Source organism: Heteronotia binoei, chromosome 11 (assembly GCF_032191835.1).
Source record: "Heteronotia binoei isolate CCM8104 ecotype False Entrance Well chromosome 11, APGP_CSIRO_Hbin_v1, whole genome shotgun sequence".
NCBI lineage: Eukaryota > Metazoa > Chordata > Lepidosauria > Squamata > Gekkonidae > Heteronotia > Heteronotia binoei.
Window position 1 is genome coordinate 30,144,824 of NC_083233.1, and position 19,054 is coordinate 30,163,877.

The 19,054-nt window shown below is 42.8% G+C and overlaps 1 protein-coding gene across 2 annotated transcripts in view; it reads right to left on the reverse strand.

The window, feature by feature from the left end:
• The window catches only part of LOC132578874 (protocadherin-11 X-linked-like), a 1,063,113-nt gene that overhangs the window by 511,672 nt on the left and 532,387 nt on the right, over window positions 1-19,054 (reverse strand). For both annotated transcript variants that reach the window (XM_060248968.1, XM_060248967.1), the window contains one exon: window positions 3,904-3,975. In XM_060248968.1, the coding sequence (XP_060104951.1) occupies window positions 3,904-3,975 (72 nt within the window). The remainder of the gene's footprint in view (window positions 1-3,903; window positions 3,976-19,054) is intronic.

A 19,054-nucleotide genomic window follows, 5' to 3' on the forward strand; every position in this document is an offset into this window, starting at 1 on the left:
ATGTATGTTTGTACCCATCCTTTTTGCAGCATCAGTTTTTTCTGAATGTCCACATGCTGCTAAATAGTCCAGGGATAGAAGAGGACGTAACACATTGAGAACTATGAGGAAAAGCTCTAAAGGCCATTTTCTATCCTCTGAAGGCCCATGAGGGTCATGTGCCCTCCTTGATTTGTAAACTGTTTGAGTTTCAGCAAGGTTTACAGATTATAACCCACTTTGTGCAAGATGACATATAATCTACCATTTTGTCAACGCACTTGACACTTGACCAGGGGACTGAATAGACTATAACTCAACTGGGGAAAGAGAAGGTGGCACATGTCTCTGTAGCTCACTGCAGCCTCCCTCCAGTGTGTGTGTGTGTGTGTGTGTGTGTGTATGTATATATATATATATAAAATCATACAGTTAGAAGGGACCTCTAGGGTCAGCCAGTCCAACCCCATATCCATGTATTCAATATCCATGTACTCTTCTGGTGCTGGCATGAACTCTTCCTCATTCTGTTCTGGGGAGCAGAGGGGTGAACAAGTCCAAACAAGCTCTGCTTCTGGAGCTGGCAAAGTTGTCCAGACACTGGCCTTGAGAAATGGAAAAGTCCACTGCTTGCTATACACTCATTCACCCAGGCAGTGAGTGTTGCAACTGCAGTGAGAGTGTTGCAACAGCCACTAAAAGTAGCCACACTAGTGCTCCCTGCCTTCTTGGTGCATAATGCCTCATGTTTAACTTCATTAGGGATGCCATCTGCCTGCTCTCGGCAACCCAATTCCCTGCTGAAACTCAATGGAGAAAAGGGGAGGAAAGGGGGGGGGGAGAGAACAGCATCCAGCAATACCATATTATCATTTTGCCTCTGTAAGTGGAAGTGACACCATCACACCAATGTTGGTTTCAAGGGCTCAAACCTAGCTGCACCATGTCACTGGGCACTCTGGAGTTTTCCTGAAATGGTGAGGTAAAAAGCCATAGAGTTTTGGATAAATGCTAGAGTGCCCCATAATATGACACTGTCACTTCTGTTTATGCAGCCAGAAATGATGCTGCTACATCCAGGGCCAGCCCTGATGCTAGACAAACTAGGTGATTGCCTAGAGTGCTGGCATTCTGGGGGCACCAAATTGGGTGCCCCCCATGTGACTCGGTGATGTTATCAGTGCGGGGGGGGGGGGCACAAGAAATTAGCCTTGCCTAGAGTGCCAGACAGTCTAGGCATGGCCCTGGCGACATCACAGGATGATGTTCTGGTGAGTCTCTACCCCTCCATCCCAGCCTTCCAGGGATTGCTGTCTGAAGACTGGCAAACGTAGCTCTCAGGCAAGGGAGACCTTCTAGTCATGGATGTGGCCTAGAGCTCCTGCAACTCCCAAGGGTGCTTCACCATCTTTAAAATTCAGCACCCATTTTAGGGAAAGTGGTCATTCATGGCAATTGTATTAAGAGGAAAATTCCCAGTACAAGTGTGAAATATGGAAGATTGTCTTTGGAAATCTCCTTAGTTAAAAAGCAAGCAAGCAAACAAACAAACAAAAGCAGTGGGACAGCTGTTCAAATTATCAAGTACAAATCTAGTCACTAAGCAGGGAAAAAAAATCCACCAGACATGCCCAAACAGCAAGGTATTATTAAAATCAAACGTTTTGTCAATTTTCCTCCCCACATTTCAGATATGAAAGCATTAAAAAAAAAAGTCCAGATTTCCATGTAAGACAGAAAGCAATACTGAGCACTGTAGCCAACCAAAAAACATTCCCTTATAAAGTATTATATGATCTTCAAGTTAAATGTTGTGCATCAATGTCCTCATTCATCAGTTTCCTCATCCCTTGAATTGAAAGAACATAATTTCTTTTCTGGTGGGTCAAAACCGGTGGACCTTAAGATTCTGAAATGTTCAGCTCATCAGCCTTCACCCTTTAAGCTGTCATCCGGCAGACTTAAATAGAATTCCATCCCCAGAGTTAATGAGCTGCTCATAATTCCACAGACACTGACTTAATTTGTACGTTTTCGTTTGTCACCAGCTTGTTAGAGCCTTTTCTGCCATTGCAATTTGCCTTAGAGTACAAATTAAGGGCTCATTCACATGACCACTACCCACGTGACTGTTGCTCTCCACCCACCTTCCCATAATAATTTGCAGCCATAGCTGGGTGGGGTGGACATAATATATGGCTCATTTGTGTGACAACCATTTGAAGTCCAATTTATTCATTCTTTTGAGTACAACTAAACAAATTATCAGGGCTGCATTCTTTCCTTCTGTCTTCAACTGATACACATTTAAGAGAACCATTTGCACAAAAATTATGGTTAGATTCAAAGGTGCTCTTCTGCTCACAGAAACACACCTCCATGAAGGGGGGGAAATGACAATTTTTGCACTAAAACCTATGCCTACATCCACACTTGAATGCCATGTCTCATAAGTCCCTAAACTTGGGTCCAACTAGGGATGGAATTCTAGCAGGAGCTCCTTTGCATATTAGGCCACACACCCCTTATGTAGCCATTCCTCCAAAAACTTACAAAAAAGAGCCTTGTAAGCTCTTGGAGGATTGGCTACATCAGGGGTGTGTGCCAAATATGCAAAGGAGCTCTTGCTAGAATTCCACCCCTGGGTCTAATGCTATATAATCTCAGTCTGAGTGCAGATACCAGACAAAAAGTATATTTGAACACATGGAGACCAGAGACAGACACAACCAGAGTCAGCTGTTTCCTTATGTATCCTAGTATTTGACTGAAATAGTAAATAGTCTTGAGTTGGTCCATTTGCCATGACCATTGTGAAATCTAAGATGTGCATGTTTGTGTGTATTGTTGTTATTTTGGGGAGGGTGCAACCATGCCAACTTTCTGGGTTGGATCTTGATAGATTTTTAGCACTGTAGTCTCCCCAAGTGTGTCTCCTTACTACAGCTCCCATTCCACATGGATTTTGTCAATGGAGATCCCTTAGGGTTGCCAACCTCTATGTGGGGCCTAGCAATGATCTGGAATTACTACTGCTCTCCAGAGCACAAAGATCTCTAGACTATAAAGATTGGTTCTGCTGGAGAAAATTACTTCTTTGGAGGGTGCACTTAACAACAGTATACCCCACAGATGTCCCTCCCCTCCCCAAATCCCACCCACCTCAGTCTTCACCCCAAATCTCCAGATATTTACTGAGGTCCCATGATCATTAACATAGTAATTTTGGTAGTCAGAGGGGATGGTTTCCCCCCAGCCTTAGAACTGCCTGCATCTAACCTACTGTCTACATGCAAATAGAGTCAGTTGGGAAGCCATATTGGTCTGAATCAATAGAACAAAGTTGGAGTCCAGTGGCAACTCTAAAACCAGCAAAGTTTAATTCTGGGTATAAGTTTTCATATGCATGCTCACAAAAGTTTATACATAGAATTAAACTTTGTTGGTCTTATATGTGCCACTGGACTCAAACTTTGTTCTGCTACAAGCAAGACGGCCACATCAAGTCATGCAAAAAGCCAGTCCTCACATAGATATCCTGTTAGTAAAATGGGCTAATTCTGTTCTTACACACATGACATTGAAAAGCTCTCCCACCAGTTGAATTATTATTTTAATCCTAAATCAGACACAGTGCAATGTGCTCGTGTGCATGGGTTTGGGATCACCTCAGCAGGGCAGAGGCTAGCCCTTGCCACTTCATGCTTCCCACCCTTCAATCAACTGTGCCACTTCTCCCCTAGGGTGAAGGCTACAGTTAGCTTTGTCCAGTCTATGAAGAGGGCTGAAAGGAAGTGTCCTGGAAGAATTTCATTTGCTAAACAAGATATTACAAGATAATTGCCAATCAAAGCACTTGATACATACTCTGTTCTGTGGGAGGATATATGCAATGAGGAGAAGATGGTCATACATGTTTCCTACCTGTGGCTGAGTCCATGATTCTAGACTTGTTTCCTTCAATGGAGACTGTGGTCTTCCCACTTCTTTTGAATGCTTTGGAAAAGAAAGAGAAATACTAACCATTAGTCACTCTGATGGCCAGCACATATATTGACAAGATTTTGAAAGCATACATCAGAGGATTTTACAGTAACAGTAAAAACTGGGTAAAATAAATACAGACTAGCAAATCCCTGTTTGTTCTGATCTGGAAACAGGCCTAATATATTGGGTTACAGGTGTACAGTTATATCCTCTGCTGTTTCATTTTGACTCTATGTTGGCATTCTAAGTCTTATGCTCATTTTTTGGTGTTTCTGTGCCCAATTTATGTAAAAGCAAAATCACAAGAATGGTTGCAGCCTTTTTCATTGGTATGCAGAGAACAGGTGAGGACAGTCATGGCCTAGTCTTGGGGTTTTATTGTGGCCACTTATTTTTTGTTACTAAAATAATGTTTATAATTACGTACATTGTTTGGAGCCAAGGAGAAAAGGAGAAGAGATGGGATTCATATTCTGCCCTTCACTTGGAGTCTCAGAGCGGTTTACAATCTCCTTTCCCTTTCTCTCACCACAACAGACACCCTGTGAGGTAGAGAGAGCTCTTTTGAGAATAGGCTTCCCAAATCCCCCGCCTGGGTGGGGGACCCTTGATTTGGAGCCTCCTCCCCCCGCTGGCCAAAAATTCAGCAAGCGGGGGGAATGGCAGCCCTTCCCACCCAGCCCAGATCCCAGCAGCTTCTCCTCTCCCGTTCCCACCGATCCCCAATGCTTCTCCTCCTCCCTTCCCTTCTCACCTCGATTGCAGCAGCTTCTCTTTGCCCCTCCCCTTCCCACCCAGCTCTATCGCAGCAGCCGGAGCTTTCCCAGGCTGCTTCCTGCCCCGCCCCAAAGGACCATGTGCCTTTGCACCTCCGGAGGTGGTGAAAGGCTTCAACTTTCTGTGTCTGTGTCTGTTGCTGAAATAAGCTGGCTGGTGAGTAGAGAGGGCAATCCCCTACATCAGATTTGCGAGAAGGGGTGTGTGTGCGTGTGTGGAGAGAGGGAAATGTCTTCATTATTCCCTATGGAAATCGTTTCTCATAGGGTATAATGGGGAATTGATCTGGAGGTTTCAGGGGCTCTGGGGGAGCTATTTTTTGAGGTAGAGGCACCAAATTTTTAGTATAGTATCTAGTGCCTCTCCCCAAAGTACCCCCCAAGTTTCAAAACGATTGGACCAGGGGGTCCAATTCTATGAGCCCCAAAAGAAGGTGCCCCTATCCATTATTTCCTATGGAAGGAAGACATTTTAAAAAGTGTGCTGTCCCTTTAAATGTGATGGCCAGAACTCCCTTGGAGTTCAGTTATGCTTGTCACACCCTTGTTCCTGGCTCTGCCCCAATGTCTCCTGGCTCCACCCCAAAGTCTCCTGGCTCCACCCCCAAAGTCCCCAGATATTTCTTGAATTGGACTTGGCAACCCTATTTGAGAACTGCTCCTGAGAGTCCAGCTCTGACAGAACTGTGACTGACCCAAGGTCACCCGGCAGCTGCATGTGAAGGAGTGGGGAATCAAACCTGGTTCTCCCAATTAGAATCCATGCTCAACCACTACATCAGACTGGCTCTCCAGTTTGAAACTGGAAAAAGTGTGAAAATAAAGCCGCATGGGTGTTATTTGTACAAAGGAGAAGAAAAATAGAAACTTCTGAGCTGGACCAGTGAGACTATGAGATCCGGTAGTAATTCTACTTGGACTAATTTAATTGACAACCGTGAACAGTCTGCTAAGTCCAATCGGAAAGCCACATTTTCCTTCCTGCTATAGGCCTGTCACGGGAGTTAGCCCCACATAAAAGAATCAAACTAATTCTCCCCTCCTTTATACAGCATTTGCAGAGAAAATCACACTATTCCAACATTTTTGAAGGAATTGGTATAGGTGAGGTACCTAGAGAGACTGAGTTTGCTTATTCTTATAGGACAGACCTAGAGGGGGAAGTAGGTGAGGGTTTTCCGGCAGGAGCACAAATCTGGATCTTGAAGGTTATTTATGTAACTATTCAGAGGAACCATTTAAAAATCTGGAAGAGTTGAAAGCATGTTTAGAGATCATTGAATTGATTTATTCCATATTTTCTCACCATGTTTTAATTCCATTTTTCTTCCACTTTTATGTATGTTAGGGTTGCCAGATCCCTGATCCGGGTGGGGGTTCCCTCACTTTTGTGGGCCCTTTTCCATCTCCAGTCAACTGGCCAGAGGGGGGAAACCCTGCCTGCAAATCCCCCTGAACATGACACAATGATTTCATCTGAAAGTGACATCATCACATTGTCGACATCTGAGGCTGACACTCTATCATAAACTCTATCATAAAATTGGGCTCCAAAACTAGAACACCAGCTTTTAATGTTGACAACATGATGATGTCACTTCTAGGTGATGTTACTGCAGTGCATGAGCTTCACACACACACCAGAATATCCCGGAAAAGACCTTGGACCTCCCCCGCCACCCGAAGCCAGGTAGGACCTGGCTGTCAAGAGTGTTTTCTGCCATGATTATATTTCTTATTGCTGTAACCTGTAGTAACCTTAAGGCCCTGTTTCTATGCTACCTGTCTTGCTCTCTGTGTAACGTTCATGAAATATCATTCCACTCTGTGCCAGACAAGCCAAAGTCGACTTATCTGGTCAGCGTCTGCTTGCTTGGGAGAAAGTTATACTTGACTGTAGGGGGGGGAGGGCCTGCTTTTGGGGAGTTGTGGCATGTAAACTTTTAAGTGGGGTATATGTAAGGGTTAATTGCCCGCCAAAAGTAGTTTTAGCAAAGAGTCCTCTTGCCTGTCATGCTCTTCAATCAATAAATCTTTCTTTACTGAAATGGTGTGTTGGATGCAAGGGACTTGCAGTATTAATGCATGTTAAGGTTGCCAGTAAGTCTTCCATCCAGTCACTGACCTGACCTGACCAGCTTAGGTCTGGTCTAAATGCATGGCACAATGAGGCAGGAGTAGGGCTGCCCATCTCCAGGTGGGACCTGGAGCTCACCTGGGATTATAACTACTCTCCGGACTACGGAGAACAGCTTCTCTGGAGGAAATGACACATTTGGAGGACAGACTCTAGGGTACCACATCGCTGCTGAGCTCCCTCCCCACCCTGAAGTCCACGTTCGGCATGTACCACCACCAAAACCCCTGGAATTTTCTCAGTCAGTGCTGGTAGTCCCAGATAGGAGATGCCTGAGTAGGTTGAATACAAAATACCAATTCAGCATACAACAACACCCTGCATTTTTTTTAAAAAAATGTTAATTTGAAAGCCAAGTATGATGAAAGTGTGATGCATAGATAGGTCTGGAGAGATATTTATTTGTAAAGCTCTTCCATTTCCCCCCATTTTTTGGTGTTTCTGTGTTTACTTGTTTCTATTTAGAATATTTAAAGGTGGGATGCACAATGAAACAAATAGCTATTGTTGTTTGGGCAACTCCACCTTGACTCTGACTCTGGCCAGCAATTTTTGGAGGCTTTGTCTATTCTAAGCTGTACACAAGCTATATTGAGATGTACCGAACCACATCTCCTTCCTCTTCTCTTAAAACAAACAAACAAAAACAGTATTTTGAAGAAGATGTGAAAGCAGGTAGCCGATTTGCCTTTCAACTTGAAGGAGTCTTAAGGTCTGGCTGATTCCCACCCACCACCCACCCCCAAGCCAATAAATAGATAAATAAATATTGCCACGGGATGCATTAACGTTGCTTTGAAATAAATGCTTTTTTGCTTACGCAGCCTGGTTCCCTCCCCACCCCGCTGAAATTACATCTCATTTCCCAGCCACCTTGCAAAATCTGCTAATGTTCATAATGATTGTTCAACTCTGCCCATAAATGTTCAGGTTTTTATGAGCACAGGGATGGAGGTGCCGCTATAGCCTCCAGAGTACCTTTACCGCATTCTTATGTGAGTATATTGCACCTACCCATGTAGAAACCGGCCCAAGATAAATGGCAAGTGCCACTTTGTTCCTCCCACCAGAGAGCAGTGTCCTCTGCCTATTTTTAAATGGCTCCGTACAGTGGAATAATAGATTTGGTAAACAACACAGCAAATGCATCCTCTGACTTCCTGAAGGGCATTGACTGGGCTTTTTCAATAAAGCTAAAGAGCCATGTGTATGTTAGCTGGAAGCATTAGATAAAGCCAAGAGATAAATGGGTAAATAAATATATCTATCTTCACATAGTGACTGATACACCAATAATAATTGATAAAAAAGTATCCTGTAGGGATGGCTGTGGAACACTGTGGGAAATGCATACTACATTAAGGGCAGTGCAGCTGAGAGGTGCTAGGTGTTTGTTCTTTTACATTCTACAGTGCAAGCCTCTCAGTGTAGGGATGCAGTTCTGGATTTTACTAGTGTAACCTCAGTTTCTTTCACCAACCCTGGGTGAGGAAAGAATCAGGGAGGAAACCAGAAAAACAGGGGTACTCCCTGCTAGGGTTGCCAAGTCCAATTTAAGAAATATCTGGGGACTTTGGGGGTGGAGCCAAGATCAAGGCTGTGACAAGCATCATTGAACTCCAAAGGGAGTTCTGGCAATCACATTTAAAGGGACGGCACACCTTTTCAATTCCTTCCTTCCATAGGAAATAATGAAGGATAGGGGAATGTTCTTTTGGGGCTCATAGAATTGGACCCCCTGGTCCAATCCTTTTGAAACTTGGGGGGTATTTTGGGGAGAGGCACTAGATGCTATTCTGAAAATTTGGTGCATCTACCTCAAAAAACAGCCCCCCCCCAGAGCCCCAGATACCCGCGGATCAATTCTCCATGATTTTCTATGGGAATAAATCTCCATAGGGAATAATAGAGTTCCCAGCAGACATTTCCCTCCCCTCCCCCGCTTTCTGATGACCCTGAAGTGGGGGGAGGGCCTCCAAACCAGGGGATCGCCTGCCCCCACCTGGGGATTGGCAACCCTACTCCCTGCCCTCTGGCTTTCACTGATCCTAGATGGATGGGGGGTGGGGATCACCACCAAGGAAAAAAAAGAGGGGGATACAATTTCTAATAACTTCACAGTCCCTCAAATAACTTTTTCAGAAATGGGAATATACACAAGGTTTATTCAGCAAAGGAAGGAGGGAATAAAAGAAAGACATGCATGCGTAAAAGTTAAAACTTAAGCAATACCAGTTAGAGGATCAGAAATGAGACAAACCACACAGTCCTAAATGGAGTTGCATCCTTGATCCCAGTGGGCTTAGAAGGATATAATGTTTAAGACTGCACTGACAGATAGCTTTACTTTCTTTAACTGTCTCAGAGTTTCTGAAAGTCTCTTTAAGTCTTTCTACAGGCTGGCTGGCAGGCTCTGAAAACGCCTCCTTCTCCTCCTTTGCCTCAGATGGTTTTCTTCTCCCATTCAGAGCTGTCTTTCCAGAAATCTCCCATCTCCTTTTTTCCTCAGAGATCTTTCTCTCTCAGATCATGTGGGTAATGGAAAGTAACAGCTACAAGTGTATACGACTGCATCCATCTTCCTCATGTCTTAAATACCCCCTCTGAACACAGATGTATGAGATCAGGCCATAGCCTAGCCTTTTCTAAGGCATGATAGAAAAACTGATATTTTTTTAATGGGGAGTCTTTTGAACAGACTTTCTGCCTAGTCAGCCAATTGGTTCCTCTAAATCAGCTTATCTATTCTGACAGTTTGGTGCTCACCAGGATCTTACTCAGCATCTGTTACTTGTGATCCGTTGACTGGAGACATCAGGGATGAGACTAGTGTTGCCACTTGGCAGTTTCCAGGTGGGGCCTAAAGATCTATTCAGATAAAATAAATCATTTCTCCTGGAGGACATGACAAGTTTAAAGGGTGGATTCTATGGAATTATACCTTCCCCACACCCCATCTTCCTGAGGTTCCACCCTCAAATCTCCAGGAATTTCCCATTCTTGCATTGGAAAACCCTAGACAGAACCTGAAGTCTTCTAAAAGCAAAAGAAGTACTCTGCTACTGAATCACAGTTCCCCCGTTTTCAAGCAGCCACTGCCTTACCACCAACACTCCAAAGTGCTACATTTAAACAACAACAACAACACAGGATCTGTTGTCTGTGTAAGCACCAAACAATGACAAAGTCTGCTCTAAATCCCCAAATCCAGAATGATTTAATGAAGGAAGGACACACATACTGAGATGAAACCAGATGCTATAGTAGAGCTGATCCCCTCCCCCCACCCTAATCCTGTGATGTGTTGCTGTACAGTAAAAGAACACCTTTGTAAAACAATTGCATGAGGGAAATCTACAGCATGGGTATGATCTTCTGATACTGTGTTGATTTCTTCACATAATGGAATGATTTTTTTTTGTTAGTACAATAAGGAAAACATTATCACTGTTAAAATTGTCTCACAGGTAGCTTTCTAGCAGTATAAATGGCACTTGGGCATCCATATCCCATTGAAAGTCAATGAGAATGAGGTACCTAAGTGTCTCTTTGCCATTTACTCTCTTTGCTTCAAAGTGAGCCCAATTTTTCTCTAAATGAATACTTCCATCTCTCTCTCTTTCTCTCTCTCTCTCTGACACACACAAAGATACACAACTGCTAAACATTCTGCTCCCAATAGTATGAAACACTGGGAACACCCTTCCAGAATCCTTTGTTAATGTTCCCATTACTCTCATCCATCTGACATTTAAACTTAATACACAGAAGAAAATTAAATCCATAATGAGACGAAGATGCTATGATTGATTTCGGTCTGAATGTTACATTATGGCTTTGGCGGCGCAGTTACGGCTCCCTGAGCCCCTATCCCGGCACCAATAAAAATTTCCCTGGCAGCCAGGCACGGTTGTTAGCAGAAATCAGGCTCACATAACGGCATGCTTAGCTAAACCTCAAGTAACTTTTAAAAACTACAGTCCTTTGGAATAACCTACAAGCATAATCAGGGAACAGTTTTGGCCTGGATGGCTACAGAATGGGGGGGCGGGCACAGAAGCCAACTCCTAAAGCTTACAGATTCAAGGCCTTTTGACACAACCATTTTTATGTAAGAAAGTAATTCTTCGCATTTTCATTTTTTTTTTTAAATGAATAGGATTCATGTTCATTTTCTTGATCAGAAAGAGACATACCTTGAATGGGTTTACATATAGTCAATGAATCTGAGGACAGGTTTTTTTTTTAAACTCAGAATCTGAAATGAGGCCCTCTTCAACACCCCTCTGGTAGGTAAATCAGGTGAGAAGTAGCCCAGTTCACAAGTTACAGTCAATGCAGGCACAATCTGTGTACAGTGTACACTTGTTTTTTTCTTTATAAGTATATCAAGTAACTTTCATGGCATATCCAACATATTGCAGCTGAACATATGATTTAGTCTCTACATTCATCCAGGTACTTGTTCACAGTTTCATTTGTAAAGTCAATTGTTTCCCCCCCCCTTACAAACAGATGTGTGCTTGTACAGCAGGATGTACATGCAGTCGCTATAACATATGGACATGGCTAAGTGCTTCTAAGAGCACAGAACACAAGGGCAACTCTAGGCTCTGTTGTACTCCAAATGATGTCTTTGAGAGCACAACAGAACTTATCTTGTCTGAATGGGTTATGTACTATCAAGTCACTTCTGGTTTATGATAACCCTATGAGTTAATGACCTTCAAAATGTCCTTGCCTATTTAGAAACAAATATGTTTAAAAGACTGATTCATTTTGAGCTCTGCTAAGTAGAGCTAGGTGAACTGATGCTTAACAAATCATTGCTGAATTAGATGGAGATGTCAAGTAAGTGATCACAATGCTGTTTTAACAAAAAGAGAACCTTGATATTTTGTTGCTAAGGTTACTACTATATGTCATGCTTACCCGTGGATAGGGAAAAACACTCACAGAGCTGGTCTTACACATAGACACCTGCTCTACACCTAAAACTTCATCCAGACTTATAATGCTGGTTAGTTGGAAGAATGCTGATTCCAGGAAACCTATGCACCTGTATTCGTGCATCACAGGTAGTGAGTCCTAGTTTTTAGTGTGATTCTCAGCTCAAAATGGAGGGTGGAGTAGCAAAATATGTGTATAAACCTAGCAACAAGTTTTGTTCACATTTTTTCCCCTTTAACATAAGTAACATACCTTATTGCCAATATAGGTACTCTTATTATACAAATATTCTGATATAAAATATCAAGTTGTTGATTCCAATAATGTCATTATAAACTAGGTTGGATATGTGATTAAATTCACTATTCTCATGAGAACCCAAATGCCATTTCTTTAGTTTTTAAAGAAGTACATAGTCTATCACCACAGGTAGACATTGACTCAAAACTGTTCTGCCAAAACAGCCTAGATTCACTACCAATTCATTGTCCATAACTATTCTGCCATGTATCATCTACTCTCCTCTACTTCCATTTGAAATGCACTCATTTTGTCCTCTCTTGATCAGAAAAGAAAACCCTGATCAGAAAATGGTAAGATGTCATTACAAAAAAATGCACTGACAATCCTGCCTGTTCATAGTCACTGCTTTTGTTGGGGGTTGGTGGGTATTATTCACCAAGGAGAAATGGTAATAAATTGATTTAAGCTTTGCAGACTTAAACTGCATGCCTCAGGGATGCATCTACTAAAAGAATTTGCTTAACAACATACTTGTATACTGCATGTTTGCACAAAAGCATCCTTTGTGCTCTAATTTCTCTGTTCAACAACCCTACACTGTTCCACAAAGACAAAATATATTATAAAAAGTAGGGACAAGAATACGTCCCTAGTTCTACTTCCATACTATTTTGGGTGATTGTTTTGTGCTAAATCCCACTCCACTTGTATTCTGGTTTAAGTAGGAAAATGTCTAAAATGAAATTCAGAATTGAAATATGCACTTTTCTGCAGCTTTCAGTATTCTCTAGATTGTTTTGTGCTAAATCCCCATTCCCTCCCTCGTTACAAGGAAGGAAGGAAGGAAGGAAGGAAGGAAGGAAGGAAGGAAGGAAGGAAGGAAGGAAGGAAGGAAGGAAGGAAGGAAGGAAGGAAGGAAGGTGGTTTGTATATATGTATGATCAACATTCCCTTTGTGTGAAGTTTACTAATACCCCCATGTATTCCAATGCACTGGTAAAACACCACACAATGAGAATTTTGATACAATTAATCAGCCACTCCCAATCAGGATTGCTTTCCTGCAGTGTTTTTATAATATTTTGAGGGGCTCATTCAGGAACTCTGAGGTTGGGCTAGGGTTGCCAAGTCCAATTTAAGAAATATCTGGGGACTTTGGGGGTGGAGCCAGGAGACATTAGGGGTGGAGCCAAGATCAAGGCTGTGACAAGCATAATTGAACTCCAAAGGGAGTTCTGGCCATCACATTTAAAGGGATGACACACCTTTTCAATCCTTCCATAGGAAATAATGAAGGATAGGGGCACCTTCTTTTGGGGCTCATAGAATTGGACCTCCTGGTCCAATGGTTTTGAAACTTGGGGGATATTTTGGGGAGAGGCACTAGATGCTGTACTGAAAATTTGGTGCCTCTACCTCAAAAAACAGCCCCCCCCCCCAGAGCCCCAGATACCCACAGATCAATTCTCCATTATTTTCTAGGGGAATAAATTTCCATAGGGAATAACAGAGTTCCCAGCAGACATTTCCCTCCCCTCCCCCCGCTTTCTGATGACCCTGAAGCGGGGGGAGGGCCTCCAAACCAGGGGATCCCCTGCCCCCACCCGGGGACTGGCAACCCTAGGATGGGCACACATACAACATAAGGCTAGTGAAATTTCTTAGGTGATTAGGGAGAGCACACATCTTCAAATTCTAATTAAAACTGAAAGTGGAAGGTGACTGTGGAGGTTCTTGTCCAGGCAGACAGATAAAGAATTCTGATGGAAGGAGCAAAACACAATACAGATTTTAATAATGTTCTCAAAACTTCCCACAGACCTTTCACATTCTACTATGCCAAGATGGCCATGTTGACTCAAGGACTTGCACAGCTCACTTCACATGAAGAGGAAAACATGCCACTCTTTGGAGGAGGGGCATCACAGCAGACAGAGTGACATGTACAGAATTTTCCAGCCAGAACTCAGTACAATCTTTCCTCTTGTCTGGAATACTGTCACTGACAAACTATTATAAAGTTACCCAAACTTTTTTTTATTATTTATTAATTGTACCTAACACAAACACACACACAACCATCACTCCACAGTTCAAAAAGAAAGAGGCAATAGATATTAAATACACAGAGCCGCCCTGAGCCCGCCTCGGTGGGGTAGGGTGGGATATAAATCGAATAAAATTAAAAAATTAAAAAATAATCAATCTAAGATGCATAGTTACTCAAAGTCTGAGCTCGAGTCGAAGGTGGAGCTCATGCAGGGATTGTTATGTAACTGCACCTACTATTCAATGGACAAAGGTTCAGGAGCTGTGCTCCTGTGAGCTTCCACTGAATTTGAGGCCTGATCCAACCCATCTTTAATCCCCAAAGCTCCTGTTAGTTGTATCTAAGACAACTTTAATCATTGTGAAATAAAGAACTTGGCAACTAGCAAGACTACAGTATGAAGGAGCCACTAGTATGAGATGGAATCCTTTAGCAATTATAGAAAAAAATGGACTTTTTATTTATTCAGCTATATTCAAATATGGCACCAATCCAGGGCTTGAGGGAGGAATAGCTGGCAATAGCGGGGAGGGGGAGGGGAAGGGGAAGAAATGAATGCCTGTAACGTGATCACGAAAGCACAAAAGGTTTAACAGAACCTGCCACGAGATTTGGCAGATGGTTCTGCGGCAGATTGTCAAACTTTAAACTAATCTTCGTTTAAGAGTTTTAAGGGTTGTATCCCTCCACAAAAGCCTCTTGCTCTTTTGCCGGGTTGATTCTAGTAAATTATAGATCAGACTTTCTGAAAACTGCTTCTATGAACAGAGCCTTCTTAAAGCACAGCTAAACTGAGCAAGAAGATTACATGTTATTATGATGGGGCCCAGCGGGGCTTCCCCCCTCCCTTTCTCTTCTCCCCCTTTTCCCTTTCCACAGCAAACATAATGATGTCGAGAAGGATAAAATGATCATTTTGCGCAAGGAGGTCATCCTGACAAGAACAATGTCTTTCGACTCAGAGCTCCAGCAAATCCCCCAACCATTGGTGAATATTCATGCAGCAAACTCTTCTCCTTAATGGGTCCATAAACCCAGCAACTCCAAAGCAGAAACCCAACCCGTGTTCCGAGACCAGATGATCAGAATTGCTCACTGACAGAGGGGGAAGTCAGTGGGGGAAAATGATGCTGAATGTTACCCTGAAAACATTCTATTTCATGGGCAATTTTAGCTTAATTGCTTCCTACCAGTTTTAAGTTGAGAGAAAGGATTTTCTTTCTCAAGTCCCGGGTGAAATGTTAGAAAATGTATGCGGTATTAAAAATTAAAATAGACACTAATCTTGAAAGCCACATTTATTCTTTTCTACTGTAAATCAGAATGACAGATGAAAAAAAAAAGTCTCAGACGTATCACTCCACAACATGATCCTATGACATGATGGGAAAACAGAAATGGGGACAAAACTAGATGTGGCTGTTGTACATACCGTTATGCTAAACTGGGGCAAACAAACCTTTTTAATGGTGCTCCAGTTCAGCAAGGCAGGACAATGAAATTGCATTGGTGTTTGTGTCCTACACAAGATCTTGAAGGAAACAGATGCAAGCAAAGAGGTGTGTGGCATGGGCAGATTTTATGAGAAACCAGGTATTAAATCAGCTAGTGTTGCCAGCCTTCAGGTGAGACCTGGAGACCACCTAGAATTACAACTCATCTCTAGATGTCAGGGATTAGTTCCCTTGGTGATAATGGCTGTTTTGAGAGTGAAATGTATGGCCTAGTACTCAACTGAAATCCCTCTCCTTCTTCAACCTCACCCTCTCCAGGATTCTCTTTGAAATACCCATGAATTTTCCAACCCAGAGTTGGCAACTCTAAAAACAGCTTAGCTCTCTGAAAAGTGCCTTAAGTGTAAGAGGCTTTGGCATTTTTCCTGGTAATTAGTAAACTATCAGAACCTTGCTCCATTTAAGGTCAGCATTGTCTACTGAGACTGGCAACAGATCTCCAGGGTCTCAGGCAGAAGTCTTTCAGATCACCTATTGCCTGGTCCTTTTAAATGGAGATGCTAGGGACCAAACAGAGTCATACCCTTCTAAGCCCAATAATGTCTTCATTTTTGCATGTGTTAAACAAAATTGGGTAATATTACATCTCCTAGAGTTCTTTACAGAAAGGATGTAGTTGGTGTCCTGTTTTGGGGGCATTTTTTTAAATAAAAGATTGAGAAGCTGGTATGGTGTGATTTTGAGCAGCTTCAAAATCCCCATGGTTAGCTTAGAAGGGTATGACTCTGTTTAGAAATGTAATGTATGCCTCTGTCAACCATCTCTCTCAAGTGAACACAAATGAAGCTGCTTTGTGCTGACTCAGAGCCTTGCTCCATTTAAGGTCAGTATTGTCTACTCAGACTGGCAACAGATCTCCAGGGTCTCAGGCAGAGGTCTTTCAGATCACCTGCTGTCTGGTCCTTTTAAATGGAGATGCTAGGGTCTGAAATTAGGGTCTTCTGGTTGTAAAGCAGAGGTTCTTCCACAGTTCTACAACCCCTTCACATAAATGTTTCCAGTGCTGGAAGAGATCTTTTCCTGAGTCATTCTTTCTCTGCACAGCTACCATCTACATTGACTTCCACCTCCCTTGCATTTTGCACGAAACATGTCTTTATCATCTTGTTCCACTGTTACAGATTGTAATTTCTTTGACAACTCACTTCTTTATTTCTGCATTCTCTTTGGAGCCTATCATAGCATTAACATGATGCTGGTGGTAGAACTCTCAGAGAAATTGCCTTGTTTTGAAAGGGAGAACAAAGCCCCTCCCATTTCCTCCCATTGGATTATGAACATCCAGCATCACCCCTTTCAGGGTTTTGCCTAAAGGCACAATCTGCTCTTAATATGTTTGGAAATTATTGTTCCATTATATCCACACCAATATGCAATCAAATGGAAATTATAGGGGAGGGAAAGCGATCCGTCTTCTTAATGAGAGTCACCTTGCTGATTCTTCCAATGCCTTTGGCAATCATTAGCTGAGTTGGTGAAATAAACAAGAGCCAGTTGCTCCTTGGGTGGTATCAGCAATCCACGGCGAGACCAGATGGGCAGGCCCCAAAATGAATAATCCAATTTATAGCAAAAAGCATTTTAAAGTCTTGGTTGGTTTCCCCTAGCCGAGATCCCCATTTTTGACAACACATCCAAAGCTTTATATCAAAGTCTATTACCATAGTGGAAGAAATAAATGTTGTGTTTTGCAAATATATCAGAGGATGGGGCTCTGCCTGGTAGCAAAGATTCAGGCTCCTGCTGCTTCTAAATGGGTTTGATGCATTGCTATTGCCTACTGTAAAAGGATCCCATGAGATCCATCAGGAACTCTCTAGTCTGCAAGCATTTAGGAAGCCTGATACTATTTGGAGATCTGTGGGCTGACCATGAAGTTTCACAGGAGTGAAGGCAATCAGCATGGCCAACGGTCACAGGGGTAAGCAGGCCTGCCAAGAGCCATCATGGGCCCCAGTTAAAGATTTGCAGAACCTCACGGACCACCTTGATCCAAACCTCATATTTTCATGATCTGATATTTGAGATAAGGTAATATAAGAGGAAGGAAGGTATAGTTCTGACCTCATCAGATCTTGAAAGCTAAGCAGGGCCAGTCCTTGGATAGGAGACCACCAAGGGAACTCTGCAATGGAAGGCAATGGCAAACCACCTCTGCTTCTCACATGCCTTGAAAGCCACTTGCCGGGGTTGCCACAAGTCAGCTGGGACCTGACAGCACTTATAGATGTATGTAAACAGGTAGGATGGAGGATCTTATTCTATAGAATTTTTATCCTACCGTTTCTCCAAGGAGTTCAGGACAGTGTATATGATCTGCTCTTATCTAGTGTGAATTAGATTGGGTTGGGAGAAAGAGAATGAACAAAGATCACTCAGTGAGCTTCACAGAAGGAAGGGCATTTGAATCTATCACCACTATCATGCCTGTCCATAGAGCTACAATCTAACCACTATATTGGTAGCTTTCTTTGCTAAATCTGAAGATTACTTCAGAGTTGTGTGGTCCCCTAATGTCTGGATTACTAATGATGTTAGTTTTACATAGGTTAACATGCATCTAAGTACACAAACAGAACTTCCCTATGATTGTTCATTGTCTCAAACACAATTATTTCCAATGGGGTTGGTTTGCAGTTAGGGATGGGCACAAAACGGGGGAAGTGGTCGTTCATTTCATTTCATGATTCATTTGATTTCTGACCCAGTTTGAGGTTTGTTTGGCTCAGGAGGTGTTAAACTCACCAGGAGTCTTCAGCATGCTCTCCTCCACCCACCCTACAAGTTTGGCAATATTGGATTTGGAATGTCTGAGTTATAGCCCCCCCCCCCAAAAAAAATAAAGCAGGTGCCCCCAGAAAAGTTCAGCTTCAGGTCTCACAACAACTCTTAGTGCTGCAGAATGCGAGCTCCATAATTGGTTCCCGGAGCTGCCAACCAAGTTGTGGACAACTGCTATGGGTATTTCTAGGGCTCCTGGAAGTCCACCCCCAGCATTGCCTAGTAATTGATTAAATCAGCACCAGGCTGCCTGGGAAAACAAACTGTAAAGACAAAACAAATAAAGTGGTTCAAAATGATCCACAAATTGGCCCAATTCGTGCATGAATCACAATTCATGGATCACAATTCATGAATTGGTTTATGCCCATGCCTATTTGCAGTTTCCACTGGTGCTCATCAAGTGCAAAGAAACCAAGGAATCCTCATACTTAGAAGAAGCAAGCCACAGAATAGCCTATGCTCACAAGTCATTCCTACTAGATGGAAGTGGTCCAGAGGACAGTGTGCATACTAGAATCTAGACAAACTGAGCACAATTCCCTATTCAAACATGGTTTTGCTGGCTGACCCTTGCCATGTCACTGCCCCAGTGTGACTTCTTCTACATAATCCAACACACTATGGGTTTTCCAAT